General features: G+C 40.7%; 1 protein-coding gene across 4 annotated transcripts in view; it reads left to right on the forward strand.

Annotated features, from left to right (window-relative positions):
* LOC112404344 (protocadherin alpha-C2) overlaps positions 1 to 14,650 on the forward strand; it is a 102,582-nt gene that overhangs the window by 63,303 nt on the left and 24,629 nt on the right. For all 4 annotated transcript variants that reach the window (XM_024752238.1, XM_024752237.1, XM_024752236.1 and 1 more), the window contains 2 exons: positions 3,684 to 3,742; positions 6,689 to 6,777. In XM_024752238.1, coding sequence (XP_024608006.1) covers positions 3,684 to 3,742; positions 6,689 to 6,777 — 148 coding nt within the window. The remainder of the gene's footprint in view (positions 1 to 3,683; positions 3,743 to 6,688; positions 6,778 to 14,650) is intronic.

Raw genomic sequence — 14,650 nt, forward strand, 5'->3', positions numbered from 1 at the left:
CAAACTGTTGGCAGAATCCAGTTCCATGAGGACTGAGCTCCCCGTTTTCTTACTTACTGTTGGCTGGAGGTCACTCTCAGCTCCTAGAAGTTGCTCTCAGGTCCTTGCCAGTATTTTAACAGTGGAGAATATTTTCTCACATGGAATTCCTCTCATGCTTCAGATCTCTCTGATTTCTGTCTCTGATCTCTAGACCCAGATTTAAAAGACTCATATAATTAGGTCATTCCCACCCAGATAATCTCCCTTTTTCAAAGCCAGCTGTGCCGTATAATATAACTTAATCATGGAGTAAGACCCATCATATTCAGTCTTGGAGATTATACAGGGCATTTACAGTAGGGTGTAGGGATCTTGAAGGCCATTTTAGGATTTTGCCTATCATAATTTATATCAGTGTTCACAAAATATCACTGAAAAATTTGCAGTGGATACATCTTTAATAGATTCCTACTAGGAAGGAAAAGGAGATGCCACATGTAGTCTTGTTTCTCAGAGGATCATTTATTGATAGCTTCATGGATTTCCATGATAAGAAGATAGCATATTACTTCACTGAGTAGTCCTATGATTTTATGAATGACACAGGGTATTTTAAACCTATTTTATTTCAAATCTGTCTTGGAAGAGGTGATTCACCCTTTTGTAGCTCAAATATTCCATAGTGTAAATAATACCGTTACAGAATAAATCAAGTCTTAGCTATAATTTTGATAGAAACAAATGGATTCTTGTTCTTCAATAATACTACATCACCCACGTGGACTACCTAATTCAGTTTTTCCACATCTGGAATTTCATGACTTATTCTACTGAAGGACTATGCTTTGAAACAACAGAACATACTGGGCTTTTCACCAATAGAAATTAAGCAAAGCCCAGGGATGTACCATCCAAGTACTAGAGAACTAAACATATGTCTCATTATATTAGGTATATCAGCAGTCAAACTGTCAGCTTCAATTTTTCCAAGTTTAATCAGTTTTTCCAAGTTCACATGAAACCCATGTACATTTTATTACATTTAATTTTGTATCACTTTAAAATAAATCAATCTGGGAAAGTCAGAAGTAAAAAAGAGAAAAATATATATCTGTCATTCCATGCAAATTTATTTAAAACACAGACTTTCGTGTTAAGGGTACCTAAACATGACTCTCAGCCAAACCTACCTATCAGGCAGGTAATCTAATCTCTCTAAAGTTCCAGATTTCTAATTTTTGTAATTTAAGTACGATAGTATTACCCTTGCATGGTAGTTAATTTATTCAAAAGCCTTTAAAAAACCTATCAAATACCTGAACCCTGCTAGCTTCTGAAGCTATAGCTATGTATTATGAATATTTGAGAATATCAGTATGTTTTATAAACAAAGATATAATCCCTTTCATAAAGTTTATGGTCTAACAAAGGTGTTAGGATAAATGCAGTAATATGTATAAAGTGCTTATTCCATTGCCTAGTATTGTGTGGCTACATAAAACATATTAATTACTTTCTTCCTTACCTTTTCCCTGCCTGATCACACTGCCATAAGATGTCTCATAACGATGATTTTGGCAAATAAATCTCAGAAGCATCTTGTTGCTGAGGGACTATTATAGAAAATAGCAGCATGACAAATTACATGGCGTTGAGGAAGTGAGATTATGTAATGGACTGAGTTTCCTGGTCAGTCCTGCTAGAACTGTGCCTTTCTGCAAAATAGAGTTGGTGATTTCATTCACCAGATCAAGTTGCAGCAATTTTCATCATGGATGTTACCCAGTCATAGAAAAATTGGCAGCATTTGCTCAACAGACGTCAGAGTCTTTCTTGAAGGAGGGTTCTTACAGCTAACAAGCTGACACCAATGCTGCTGATGGTCAGGGGAAAGCTGGTGATGATATGATTAATAAAAAGTATTTCAGTCATATTTTCAGGTTTACCAAATGGTTTGCAAATACTTTCTCTTTTGCTCCCTCTACTACCCCTGACAGAAAATGGGAGCCCCTTCATTTCATCTGTAGATAGTTTTATGGTACTTTATGAGGAACATCAATAGCATTTTGTCAATTTGAGAACCAAGGATGAAGCAGCTTGTATGTTCATATCTTGCCAACAGAATGGAAGGGACCGGAGAGAGCAGTTAGTGTATGGGGACATTTGAGGTAAAGTATCCTAGAGTTGTAGCTTTTTCTGGGCCTTGACTCGGCTGAATTGTTGAATATCATCTAACCATCCCAAAGTCTGTCTGGAAGTTGAGATGCTGATCACTTCTTCTCTGGATCCTGTGAAGAAGTATGTTTATGAAATACTGTGCATCCCTTGAATGAACTATAAGAATGACAGGATCAAACTTATTGACATTTTGAAATGTCAATTGGCATTACAGTAATTGGCATTACTGTGGCCTTGTGTCTACCAAATATGATAGTTATAGTCCAGAGGAAAATGCAGAATACAACCTCCATCTCTTCATCTTTCCATTCAAAGAGGCCTCAATATTCAGTGGCAGGACCACTTTAATCTCTGCCCATGAAAACACATCGAGAGGAACATCTGTCGTGGGTTTTTCATGATAACATTTTTGCTAATTGATAACAAGATAGTGATGGTGATTGATTTTGTCCCCAGTGATTCCTGAGTAGCTTCTACTCTGCACATAACTTCCAGAACAGTCTCTAGGTGCCCACATTTCCCTCGGTGTCCCCTCCACTTTGAATTGAGTTTGAAGACACAGGGCAATGCATCTTTCCAACACATAGGTGGTGCAAGTCAGGTTCTTCTTAGGTTTCAGCTGCTGCCTGTTAAACAGAGCTTAGCAAACAGTAATTGAATAAGAAGGCAAAGCCCTCAGAGGAGCAGGAAACAAGTACAATTTTATGAAAAGGATTATGCAGCACAACAAGGTCAAACCCCGCGGTGGTTTGTTTTCCTCTCCCTTGTATTCCTCTTCAATCAGCAGAAGAGGTTGTTATCAGTTGCTGGCATTATGACTGGGCACATCCGCCCAGAGTCAAACATGCTGCAGTCTGCAAAGTCAGCAGCAGATTGCAGTGCTCTGCAGTCCAGCCAGAACAGCAGAATTTGTGTAGCTGTGTTCCCTGTTATAGCTAGAATACCAAATTGGGGATGTTCCCTTAGAGGGGCATTTGAGGGCAAAAACAATGAAAGCTTTTCCTGTTTCAGAATAGACTGTCCTTCCACTAGTGCTGCTTTAGGAACATAGACCTGTTTTGTTTTGTTTTTTAATTGAAGTATAGTTGATTTACAATATTGTGTTGGTTTCAGGGGTACAGAGATTCAGTTATATATATTCTTTTTCAGATTACAAGATATTGAATAGAGTTCCTTTGTGCTATATAGTAAGCCCTTGTTTATCTACTTCATATATAGTAGTGTGTATCTTAATACGTAGACCTGTTTTGAGCAAGGCAAAGCCAAAGCCGGTCCTCACAGCATCATTAAACCCAGTTTTCCATGGTATTTAATCTGTGCAAGGACCCTGATGAGCTAATTTAATTTTCTCCTGAAGTGCTATATATATGTGAACATCATCTTAGAGATGCATATGAAATGGCTTCTTCCATACTTTTAATAGCTACATGGAAATATTTAAGAAACAACTCATCGGTGAACATCGTCGCTAGGAGATCATCGTTTTTGCCATATTAACAAAAACTCCCTTTGTGATTTTGCAGCCCCGACAACCCAACCCTGACTGGCGTTACTCTGCCTCCCTGAGAGCAGGAATGCACAGGTATGGCTTTCCCTCCTCATTTCACTCAGAAGTTACTGCAACTGTTTGACTCAGATAAACTGTCTTCATAGGCCGGAAGCAGCTGTCAAAACTGAGAAGCTTAGATACTTTGCCAGGGGAATGCATTTGTTTATATGTCTCCGTGTCTATTCCTTGAAACATTGGAAGTGGTCAGTGCCAAACGCTTATCAAGTGCCGGCAAATAAGAATCTCCTGTAAAATCACAGATACAGGCGACTGTTTACTTTCTCTCATTAAAATTTCTATAAGGAAGTAGCTTCAACTTCTTTCATCCCTTCCCCATCTGTACTTTCTGTCCTTCCCTTAAAATTATAATGCATACTGATGCTTTCAGACTTGAGTACATTGTGTAATATATATGCACTTGTTGTCTACCTTGGTTTTCCGTCACACATTGACTGTTATATCCTGTTAACCACAATAATTGTTGTTCATGTTCACCCCTATTAGAGTCTCCTTATCTTTTCCATCTTGTTGCTATCTTATTGCCTGCCCTCAGTGGCAAGAGCTCTCTTCAGAGGATGAGCCATGTGAAGGGCTTTTATTGAATATCTGGAGACCAAATCTAGCTTACTTTTAAATTAACCTAGAGCAATAACATTACTTTAAAACTCAGATTAAATATAATTTTGCCTTCTCTATTTTGTCTCTTTGACAGTAATTGATTAACTACCATTATTCCCAGACCTGATCTAGTATTCATGCCACCGGGCCAAATAAAAGATTCATTGTTTGTGAGTGTCTTTGGGAAACCAAATGGAGAGAGCCAAGCAACTAGTGTTCACTACCACCAAAATAACTTAGTTTTAAAGAAGAAATAAACTCCAGACTTAAGCCCCTCAAAATATCTGGGCAACTCTTGAGTAGATCGTCACCAAACCTTGATCAATTTCTAAAGAGAGCGCTTACAGAGTATGTATTGAGTTAATGAAAAATTAGTTTTAGCCTGTTAAAAACACATTAAATCAAAATAAATCAACATATTCCCAAACATTACACTACAAATTGAGCAGAAATCATTATAATGGGTGCTCTTTCTGAACGAGAAGAATCAGTGAAAACTGAAGATCAGTAGTTGGCTTGGTGAGACATCACATTGGAATCCGGTCATAACTTTAGGCCAGAAACACTTATGCAGATGCCAGAATACTAGGTTTCAGAAAGATTCTTTCTATTTGTTAGAAACCAGCTTATGCTTTTGCCTGCATCTGAGCTATTGTGGTAGACTATATGATAGGAAAAGATATGGTTTACAATACCAACTTCTTTTGTCCCAGTTGAATTAGTGCTTTACTTGAAAAGTGCCAAAGCTATAAGAGGCACCTTTAAAACTATATTAAAATAAAATACTAAACTATATCAGTTCCTTATTCCATTTTCAAATGAAAAAAAAAGAAGCCACATGTGTTTCTATTCAGGATTCAATTAAGATATTATGAGATTCAAGTAGGATAAGAGATGAAATTAAAACTAAATGTTATTTATTCCTCACAGTGTAGTACATGGAACACATGTTAAAGTTGTGAACTTAAGCAACACTCATCTTTTTCACACATACGCTTGGCTTCTTGGCCTTTCTAGCCTCAGATATCATGTGCCTGTTCCTTTGAAAATTCTGCTTTGAGCTGAGCTGGTTCCTAGGGTAGTTCCATCTTCAGAGTGAATCTAATTGAACCCATACAATTTGCTGGTAGAATCCACCAACACCCGAAGGATATTAATATTTGGAAAAAAGAGAAGATTCTAGGGTGTAGATGAAGGGAAGAACAGCAGTAGGGCAGAGCTTAATGAGTGAATTTCCACTAGATATGTTGTTTGAAGTCAAAGAGTAAGAGGATATTGGGAATTCCCTGGCGGTCCAGTGGTTAGGACTCTGTGCTTTCACTGACAAGGGTGCGGGTTCAATCCCTGGTCCGGGAACTAAGATCCCATAAGCCTCCTGCCACGGCCAAAAAAAAAAAGAGTATGAGAATATTGAACTTAGAGATGACCTTCCCCCACAATATTTCAAGTTCTCCTGCTCTGTTGAGTCACATGACCCCTTCAGGCAGTAGTACTCTAAGTTTTACTTTAGTAACTTAACTTCCGAGATGAACCAATGCCTAATTTCAAAGAGTCCTCTTATTTTGGTGAGGGTTTTCTTGGGTGATATTTACTCTTAGGGTCCCATTTGTTCCTTTCTTCATCCAGAAAATATTGAGGGTCTCATATCTGCTAACATTACACATACATAAAGAATATGATGTTCTCTCTGCCCTTGAACAATTTACGTTCTATCTCTACTTGCCTCTAAGGATCTCCCAGTTCATGTCTCACTCTGCAATATTTCATGATGAATTAATCTCTTCTGAACTGGGATCCATGAGTGCTGGTGATAAACTTCCTCTAGTCCCAGGAAATGTAGGGTGGGTTATCCATGAGGAAAAGATACAGAAAGAGTAAAACAGAAAATAAAGTTAAGAATTAATTGGGCCAAACTGGAATAATACTACAGTTACCAGCAAATAATGTTCGTGCTTTCCTCTTTCCTATGAGAACCCAGAAATAAGAGATCTAGCAAAAGAGGCTTGGGGCTTTTGAGAACAAGCTCTCCTCATCTGCTTTGGCATTAAGACAAAATGTCATTAGCCCTCTGATGGGCTTCCTGTTAGATTTAATGAACACCACACAGCATTACTGAAAACCAAAATTGCTATAAAGATAAAACATGTTTATCGCCTGCATGGTGTAGCAGACGGTAAGTCAGCAATGCTTTCACAGTTGATGCAAGGTGACTGCTCAGTGGTAATTGCTTCAGTTCAAGCATGAGTATAAAGTGTTAGCTGCAGCCCTGCCTCCAGAGATGTGAGCACTTTCTGAGGGTGGAAGGAGAGCTGGAAAGGCATTTATGGTCTAACTATTATTTGGGTCTATGTGTTTACTCAGCTCTGTGCACCTGGAAGAGGCTGGCATTCTACGAGCTGGTCCAGGAGGGCCTGATCAGCAGTGGCCAACAGTATCCAGTGCGACACCAGGTAAAGACCCAGGGTCTCTCCCTTCTTGCTTGGATTCTGGAAAGCCATGAGATGACCTGTTTTTGTAAGACCAGGAATGTCAGTGGCTCTCTTTTTATTCTTACTTCTTTTTCTTACATGTGTGACTTCCTTGCTTACATGATTATGCAGGAGTATTTTGATTTTCCACTTAATGTACTTCAGCAGTTGAAAACAGATAACATAAGGGTGTGTGTGTATGTGTGTAAAGTTATTTTCTGAAATAACTGGGTACATTTCAAATGCTTAGGCTGTCCGAACTACAACAGGCAAGATCTGGTGGCCTCATGCACAGAGATGACACTGTTAGCAAAGATCTTTTGGTTAAAGGTGATGGAAATCCACTCAAAGTAGTAAGCAGAAGGGAGACTGATAGATTAACAGATAGATCGATGAAATGGAGTTTCTCATGGAAGTGGAAAAGTTGTCAGGACCAGGGCACCACTCTGGTTGACTTCAAGTCACAGTCAGGCCTCCTCCTTCCCTGACATGTACATCATTCTGCAGACTGAATTTTATTGCCTTGACATGCACGTTGCCAAACATGACCAGTCTTGCAGTTTCTTAGTTCAGAGGACCAATGGGAACTGATTCCTAATCCAAACTTTCAAGAAAGAGAATCTGCCAGATTAAATCCAGAACCCAATGGCTGGGTGAGCCTAAAAAAGTTGCCTAAACTCATATTTCCTTATTTTCCTTATTCTTGCCCAATCACTGAAGCAGTGTCATATAATACAAATATGGCTTTGGAGGCCCATCCCTGTGGCAGTTATCAGAAAGGAAGGATTATAGAGACTGCAAATGTTGTCTGCCATAATCCTCTATTAATAGAACATGATGATGATGGTAATAGTTACTAATAATTAAGCCACAAGGTACCCAGACACTGTGCCTTGTGTGATCTCATTTATTCCTTGAGACAATCTTGCAAGGGATTTATTATCTCTGTTTTACATGTGAGGAGCTAGAGACACAGATTAAGAAACATACCCAAGTTCACATAGTTTGTAAGTGGCAGAGGTAGGATTCAAACCCAAGTGTGTCTAGTTCCAAATCCAAGTGTATCTAGCTCTTATATTCATAGCATGGCTGGCTTGCAAGAATCCACCCAAATCCAAATGCATACATATATACATACATAACAGATTACATAAGCGTATGTGTAAAAAGTTCTTTCCAAAAATAAGCTGGTGCCTTTCAAGTGATTAGGCTATGCAAGTAACATGTGCAGCTAAGGGCCCATTTTCGCTGGCAGCCCTAAGGGTTTTCGTTGATTCTAATCAGCCAGCATTTGCTATTTATGAATATTGTATAATTCAACTAAAAGTCACATTTGTTAAAAAAAACAAATGCCCGAGTTAAAGCAATTCATTAGAGAGCTAATATTGCCAGATGGCAAGGGGAAAAACATAAAATAGTTCATTGACAAATCTACAACCCTAATGCCAGTGATGGTGTGAAGAAGCGATGGAGGAGGAAGTGGTTTTAGACTACCAAGTGCTGCAGGATGGGAGGCCTCTGAAAGGTGAGAACTACTCAATCCAAGCAGCCCCATGAAATCATGCCCTCCTACCCTGCCTCCATTTCAGGGGTTTTTTCTTGTTCTCATAGAGACTTTGTAGGTCAGGCTGGTGAGCCCAAAATTAACTTTGAATACATTCTCCCTTTCATCAGTGATGCTGGTTGGTGTATATTCCTAGGCCAGTGGGAAATAGGAACTGTTTACTGATTATTTTTATCTGCATCTGGCCCAGGACTCTCCTTCAAATTCAAAAGAATGTTAAGAACACATCTTTTAAAAAAATTTATTTTATTGAAGTATAATTGATTTACAATGTTGTGTTAGTTTTTACTGTACGGCAAAGTGATTCAGATATATGTATGTGTATATATACATATATACACCTATTCTTTTTTATATTCTTTTCCATTCTGGTTTATCATAGGACATTGAATACAGTTCCCTGTGCTACACAGTAGGACCTTGTTGTGTATCCATTCTCTATATAATAGTTTGCATCTGCTAATCCCAAACGTCCAGTCCTTCCCTCCCCCACTCCCACTCCCCCTTGGCAACCACAGGTCTGTTCTCTTTGTCTATGAGTCTATATCTGTTTCGTGGATGGGTTCATTTGTGTTGCATTTTAGATTCCACATGTAAGTGATATCATATGATATTTGTCTTTCTCTTTCTGACTTACTTCACTTAGTATGGTAATTCCTAGGTTCATCCATGTTGCTACAAGTGGCATTATTATAGCTGAGTGATATTCCATTGTATATATTTACCACATCTTCTTTATCCATTCATCTGTCAATGGACATTTAGGTTGCTTCCATGTCTTGGCTATTGTAAACAGTGCTGCTGTGAACATAGGGGTGCATGTATCTTTTCAAATTGTAGTTTTGTTTGGATATATGCCCAGGAGCGGGATTGCTGGATCATATGGTGACTGTATTTATAGTTTTTTTGAGGAACCGCCATGCTGTTTTCCGTAGTGGCTGCATTTACATTCCCACCAACAGTGTAGGAGGGAGGAACCCATCTTTCTGACAGAAGAGAGGGAAGGAGTTGCCATCGCTCCACTTCCCAACTGTCCTAACTCCTCTTGTATAATCCCTTCTCTCCAGTACGATACCTGGCTGTTGAGTCATGAGTCACAGTTTTCATGGACTGAGCTGGACAGAGCTTATATCTTCCAGTTACTTTATGGGTGACCTAACCATACTTTTCAGCATATCTCTGCACCAGTGATAGGACATTAGAGAGATGTTCCTCTGTGTTCTGCTCTGTCCTTTTGGTACTTTAGAGTTTTAGAACTCAAAATATGTTCTGCAATGTTTGGAGGGAATATGGCATAAAGATGAAGATTATGGTTTAGAACCAGATCTGAATTGAATTCCAACTTCAGACTTACTTGCTGGGTGAGCATAAGCAAATTGCTTAAATTCATGTTTTCTTAATTACCCCATCTGTAAATTGGGTATAATTATAACACCTATCTTATCTGGTTGCCATGATAACTAAAGAAGAAAGAGCTGAATATAGTGCTTGACATATAGTATTAATAAATGTCTAATCTTTTTTTTTTAATTATTTATTTGGCTGCGTCAGGTCTTAGTTGTGGCATGTGGAATTTTTCGTTGCGTTGTGCGGGCTCTTCATCGTGTCACACAAGCTTCTCTCTAGTTGTGGCACTCAGGCTCCAGAGCACGTGGGCTCAGTAGTTGCAGCACGCGGGCTCTCTAGTTGTGGCACATGGGCTCCAGAGCATGCAGGCTCAGTAGTTGCAGCTTGCGGGCTCTCTAGTTGTGGCTCATGGGCTCTAGAGTGCATGGGCTCGATAGTTGTGGTGTGCGGGCTCAGTAGTTATGCTGTGCGGGCTCAGTTGCCCTGCAGCATGTGGGATCTTAGTTCCCCATCCAGGGATCAAACCTGCATCCCCTGCATTGGAAGGTGGATTCTTAACCACCGGACCACCAGGGAAGTCCCAAATGTCTAATCTTTTTATTCCTTTTTTTCCTGGGATACTTTCGTTTCATGCAGTCTGTGTGGTGGCCTTCGCTGGTAGCATCTTAGCGAGAATTCAGTAGTTCTCATTTCTGAACCCAGATACAGACCCTCTAAGGTTGTCTGGGTCATCCTGACGTCTGTACAGTCCCGTCACCCCCAGCCACCCTCCTGGAGATGGCATGAGGAGAATTTATCAGTTCTGCCTGAGAAAAAGGAAAAAAACTTGATTGCTTTCATTCCCAAGTAGGGCCTGCCTTTCACTGATTCTGTTGCCCTTAGTGTTTCATGACGAAAGTGCAGTTGCTTCCAAAAGGCTTCCTAGTGGCGCCTGAGTCTCCTTTCACTTGTGTCTGAGACCTTCTCAGGAACCAGCACCTTCTGACACCAACACCTGCAACAGTGGCAGCCATGGAAATAGAGAGGCCTGCTGTGACCGATCCCCCCTCACATGTGTTCTTTGTAGTTGTTTTTCCCTACTGATGAATTCTTTGGCTTTGTCCCCACACTGTTCATTCATTTTCACAGTCCACAGAAGCCTAGGCTAAGATGCCACGCTCTGAAGGGATCAATGGGGACATCACCAGGTGATGTTTCCTGCAGGATAAACAAGTCGGGCATTAAATCTGTTAATCCCAATTGTTGGCCACTTTCTCCAGCCTTGCCTCTGTGTGAGCAGACCTGGACCACAGGCTTCTTATTTCCTTGGCAGCTCAGTGCGACTGAACAGGGAAAGAAAAGGAGCTGAGCAGGGAGTGCACAGCACACAGTCATCCTTCAGATGGAGGAGTGTGTTGGGGGGCTGAGGGCATTAAAGGGCCAGGCATTCGTGCTTACAACTCTTTTAACGTTCTCAGTGTGCAAGCTCTGAACAGGGTTTAATGAGTGCCCTCTTGTGACAGTTCCTAGAGAGAATCCCAAGAGATTATAGAAAGACTGTCCCTGCCTTCAAGAGAGCTAGTCTGGCTTCAGGGCGCCTGGCTGCTTTGCTATCTTGACTGGTCCTTCCAGGCTCCTCTTTCTACACTTCGTGGGATCTCAGGACTTACCTAAGGCAGCAGTAAATTAATTTTAGAGTGAGAGATATTCGCTATTTTCAGAAGAGCTCAGAATTCAAAAGAGCTCAGAGCTCAGCCAAAGAATTCATCAGTGGAGGAATTCCGAAATGCACAACACTGCCAAAGATAACATTATAGCTTTTCAAGGAACACCCCAGAGGATCTGGAGCTGAAGTGTGAAAGGTTAATTAGGTAGGTGAGGCAACTAAGGCCATGAGGTTTCCTTAGAGAAGCTTAGTTTATTTTTTTATTTTATTTTTTATTTTTTGGGGGGGGCTTTCATTCTTCTGTGTTGTTGCCTGCATTATCTCTGTCTCTTTTTTTTTATGGGGGTATAGTTGTTTTACAATGTTGTGTTCGTTTCTACTGTACAGTGAAGTAGAGTTCCCTGTGCCATACAGCAGGTTCTCATTAGTTATCCATTTTATACATATTAGTTAGTGTATATATGTCAGTCCCAATCTCCCAATTCAGCCCACCCCCGATTTCCCCCCTTGTTTTCTACGTCTGTGTCTCTGTTTCTGGCTTGTAAACAGGTTCATCTGTATAGAGAAGCTTAGTTTAGAGTGACTGCACAGGGGTTCTCAAGGAATGGTTCCCAGAGCCACACTGACAATACGTATCAAATCTGCAATTCTCGGGCTGGGGCCGGGCCACCTGTGCTTTAAGGAGGCCTCCAAGTGATCCTGATGAACCCTAAGGTTATAGAGTTGAGAGTAAATATTTCTGAGATTGTCTGATACCTTTGGAGGCTCAGAAACCATGCAGGGAAGCCATCTGTTTATGATTCTTACAGGAAGCCCAGCAATTGTATGTTCCTGGGGCCATTACATAACTTTTCTGAGTCCCAGTTTCTTTCTCTGTAAAATGGAGATAGTAGTAGTGTCTACCTTACAGCGTTGTTGGCAAGAATTAAATGAGATAATACACACAGCCTGGAGAACACTGTTTAGTAAATGGTAGTTAATTTTATGATTTTTCAAGGTATGAGTCTATCCTTCAGCTTCAGAATTTAGGTCTGAGTTGTTCTGAGTAGTCTCTGTGGGAAGGCTTTATTATAGAGCAGATTTTCTTAAAAGCGCCTTTTTGTGTCCTCGGGGGATTGTTTTTGCCCTGGTTTGCTGCATCTCTTTACTCTGTGGAAAACGGACAGTTTATGTGCCCTAGTTTTATAGGGAGATTCATGCTCTTATTTGTCTTAGGGATTCCTACCTCCCTGACTAAATCACCTCCCCATGGAGGGGCTCCATGGAGACTCCATCTCTGATTCTCCCCCAGAAATAAGCCATGATCCTTAAATTTGGGGGAATCCATATAGGAGTACCGTCAACATGAATTTTTCCACATCATGAGTGACTGCAGCCTCAGGCCTTGTTTGAGAATTTAGAAAGCATGCTGTTCCACTAACCTGCTCACCCTCAACTTCTGCTGTTGTCATGGCAACGATAGTCCTGGGAGATGTGTGCATATCTTTATCAGGAAAAAAAAAAATAAGATCTGCCATCTATGTGGGTGGAGCAGCTCCCTCCCGTCAGTATCCTCCACTCTCACCTTGCATCTCACAGCCCAGGAGTGCCAGCTTGCCTTAGTTGTGTCTAGTAGCCGAGGAAAGTAAGTCCTTGTGTAAGATACACTTTTACTTTCCGGGGGCGTGGAGCTCATCATGTCTGTTGGAGTTCTCTATGTAGCTTATCTTGTGTGTTCTGACCTGGCCTGGAGGGAGGGAGGGAGGTGGTGTGAGAAGGGGAATTAGAATTCTCTACCCAGGAGAAGCCAGGAAGTTTAAGTCTCTGCTGGCTCCATCCAAGACTTTCTTCAACTCCTTCTTAGGAGAACACTCTGCACCTCTATTTTTTTTTTTTTTTTTTATTGGTATCAAGGTGATGGTGGCTTCGTAGAAGGAATTTGGGAGTGTTCCTCCCTCTGCTATATTTTGGAAGAGTTTGAGAAGGATAGGTGTTAGCTCTTCTCTAAACGTTTGATAGAATTCACCTGTGAAGCCATGTGGTCCTGGGCTTTTGTTTGTTGGAAGGTTTTTAATCACAGTTTCAATTTCAGTGCTTGTGATTGGTCTGTTCATATTTTCTATTTCTTCCTGATTCAGTCTTGGCAGGTTTGCACCTCTATTTTTAATGGTCATGTAAATAAAAAAACTAGAATGAAGAATTCCTGCTTTTCCTGAACTCAAAAGTTTCTGTTGAATAAATAGATTCTGAGATATTTCTTTCCCTCCACCCTGTATTCCTTGCACCTCTCTCATTTTTCCTACACCCATTCTTCCAGGTTCGGTAGCCCTGGGCAGGATACAGTCAGGGTTGGAGCCGTGATACATAGTAAAAGAATTTCTTCTATGTCAGAGACCCACAACAGATCATGTGCCTCCTGAAAATCGAATCCCTTGTGCACTCAGACATGTGCTCCTGGGCATACATTTTGGAGAGGAGAGTGTAGTGAGGAGAGAGGAGGGGCAGGAACTGTTCTCTTAGGCTGCAGTTTCCTTCAAATCCCACAGATGCAGAGAAGCAGCTAATGCAGGGTCAGGAAATGGAGACTCATTACAGTCCCTTTGGTTATCATTGATCCATCTAATGAGCCACTGGAGCAGTACAGTCTGGCCCCTGCAAACTTCATCATGAGAAACAACTTCTGCGTATGTCTTAGGAAAATAATACACTTCATTCTTCTTTTGTTTGAGTGTTGCTTGGGACAGGAGAGTTTCTGAATAACCTTCCCTTCTAGCTTTCTCTACACACCGTCCTTTGTAGCTGAATTTTTTTTTTGGGGGGTAGGGAGGAACAAAATTTTATTCCAAAATGCTGGAATAGATTTTCTTCTTAGTTCTTTTTTTTTTTTAAACATCTTTATTGGGGTATAATTGCTTTACAATGGTGTGTTAGTTTCTGCTTTATAACAAAATGAATCAGTTATACATATACATATGTTCCCATATCTCTTGCGTCTCCCTCCCTCTTGCGTCTCCCTCCCTACCACACTTCCTATCCCACCCCTCCAGGCGGTCACAAAGCACCGAGCTGATCTCCCTGTGCTATGTGGCTGCTTCCCACTAGCTATCTACCTTACGTTTGGTAGTGTATATATGTCCATGCCTCTCTCTTGCTTTGTCACAGCTCACCCTTCCCCCTCCCCATATCCTCAAGTCCGTTCTCTAGTAGGTCTGTGTCTTTATTCCTGTCTTACCCCCTAGGTTCTTCATGACATTTTTTTCCTTAAATTCCATATATATGCGTTAGCATACGGTATTTGTCTTTCTCTTTCTGACTTACTT

The sequence above is a fragment of the Neophocaena asiaeorientalis genome, unplaced genomic scaffold (assembly GCF_003031525.2).
Source record: "Neophocaena asiaeorientalis asiaeorientalis breed wild unplaced genomic scaffold, Neophocaena_asiaeorientalis_V1.1 scaffold204, whole genome shotgun sequence".
Taxonomy (NCBI): domain Eukaryota; kingdom Metazoa; phylum Chordata; class Mammalia; order Artiodactyla; family Phocoenidae; genus Neophocaena; species Neophocaena asiaeorientalis.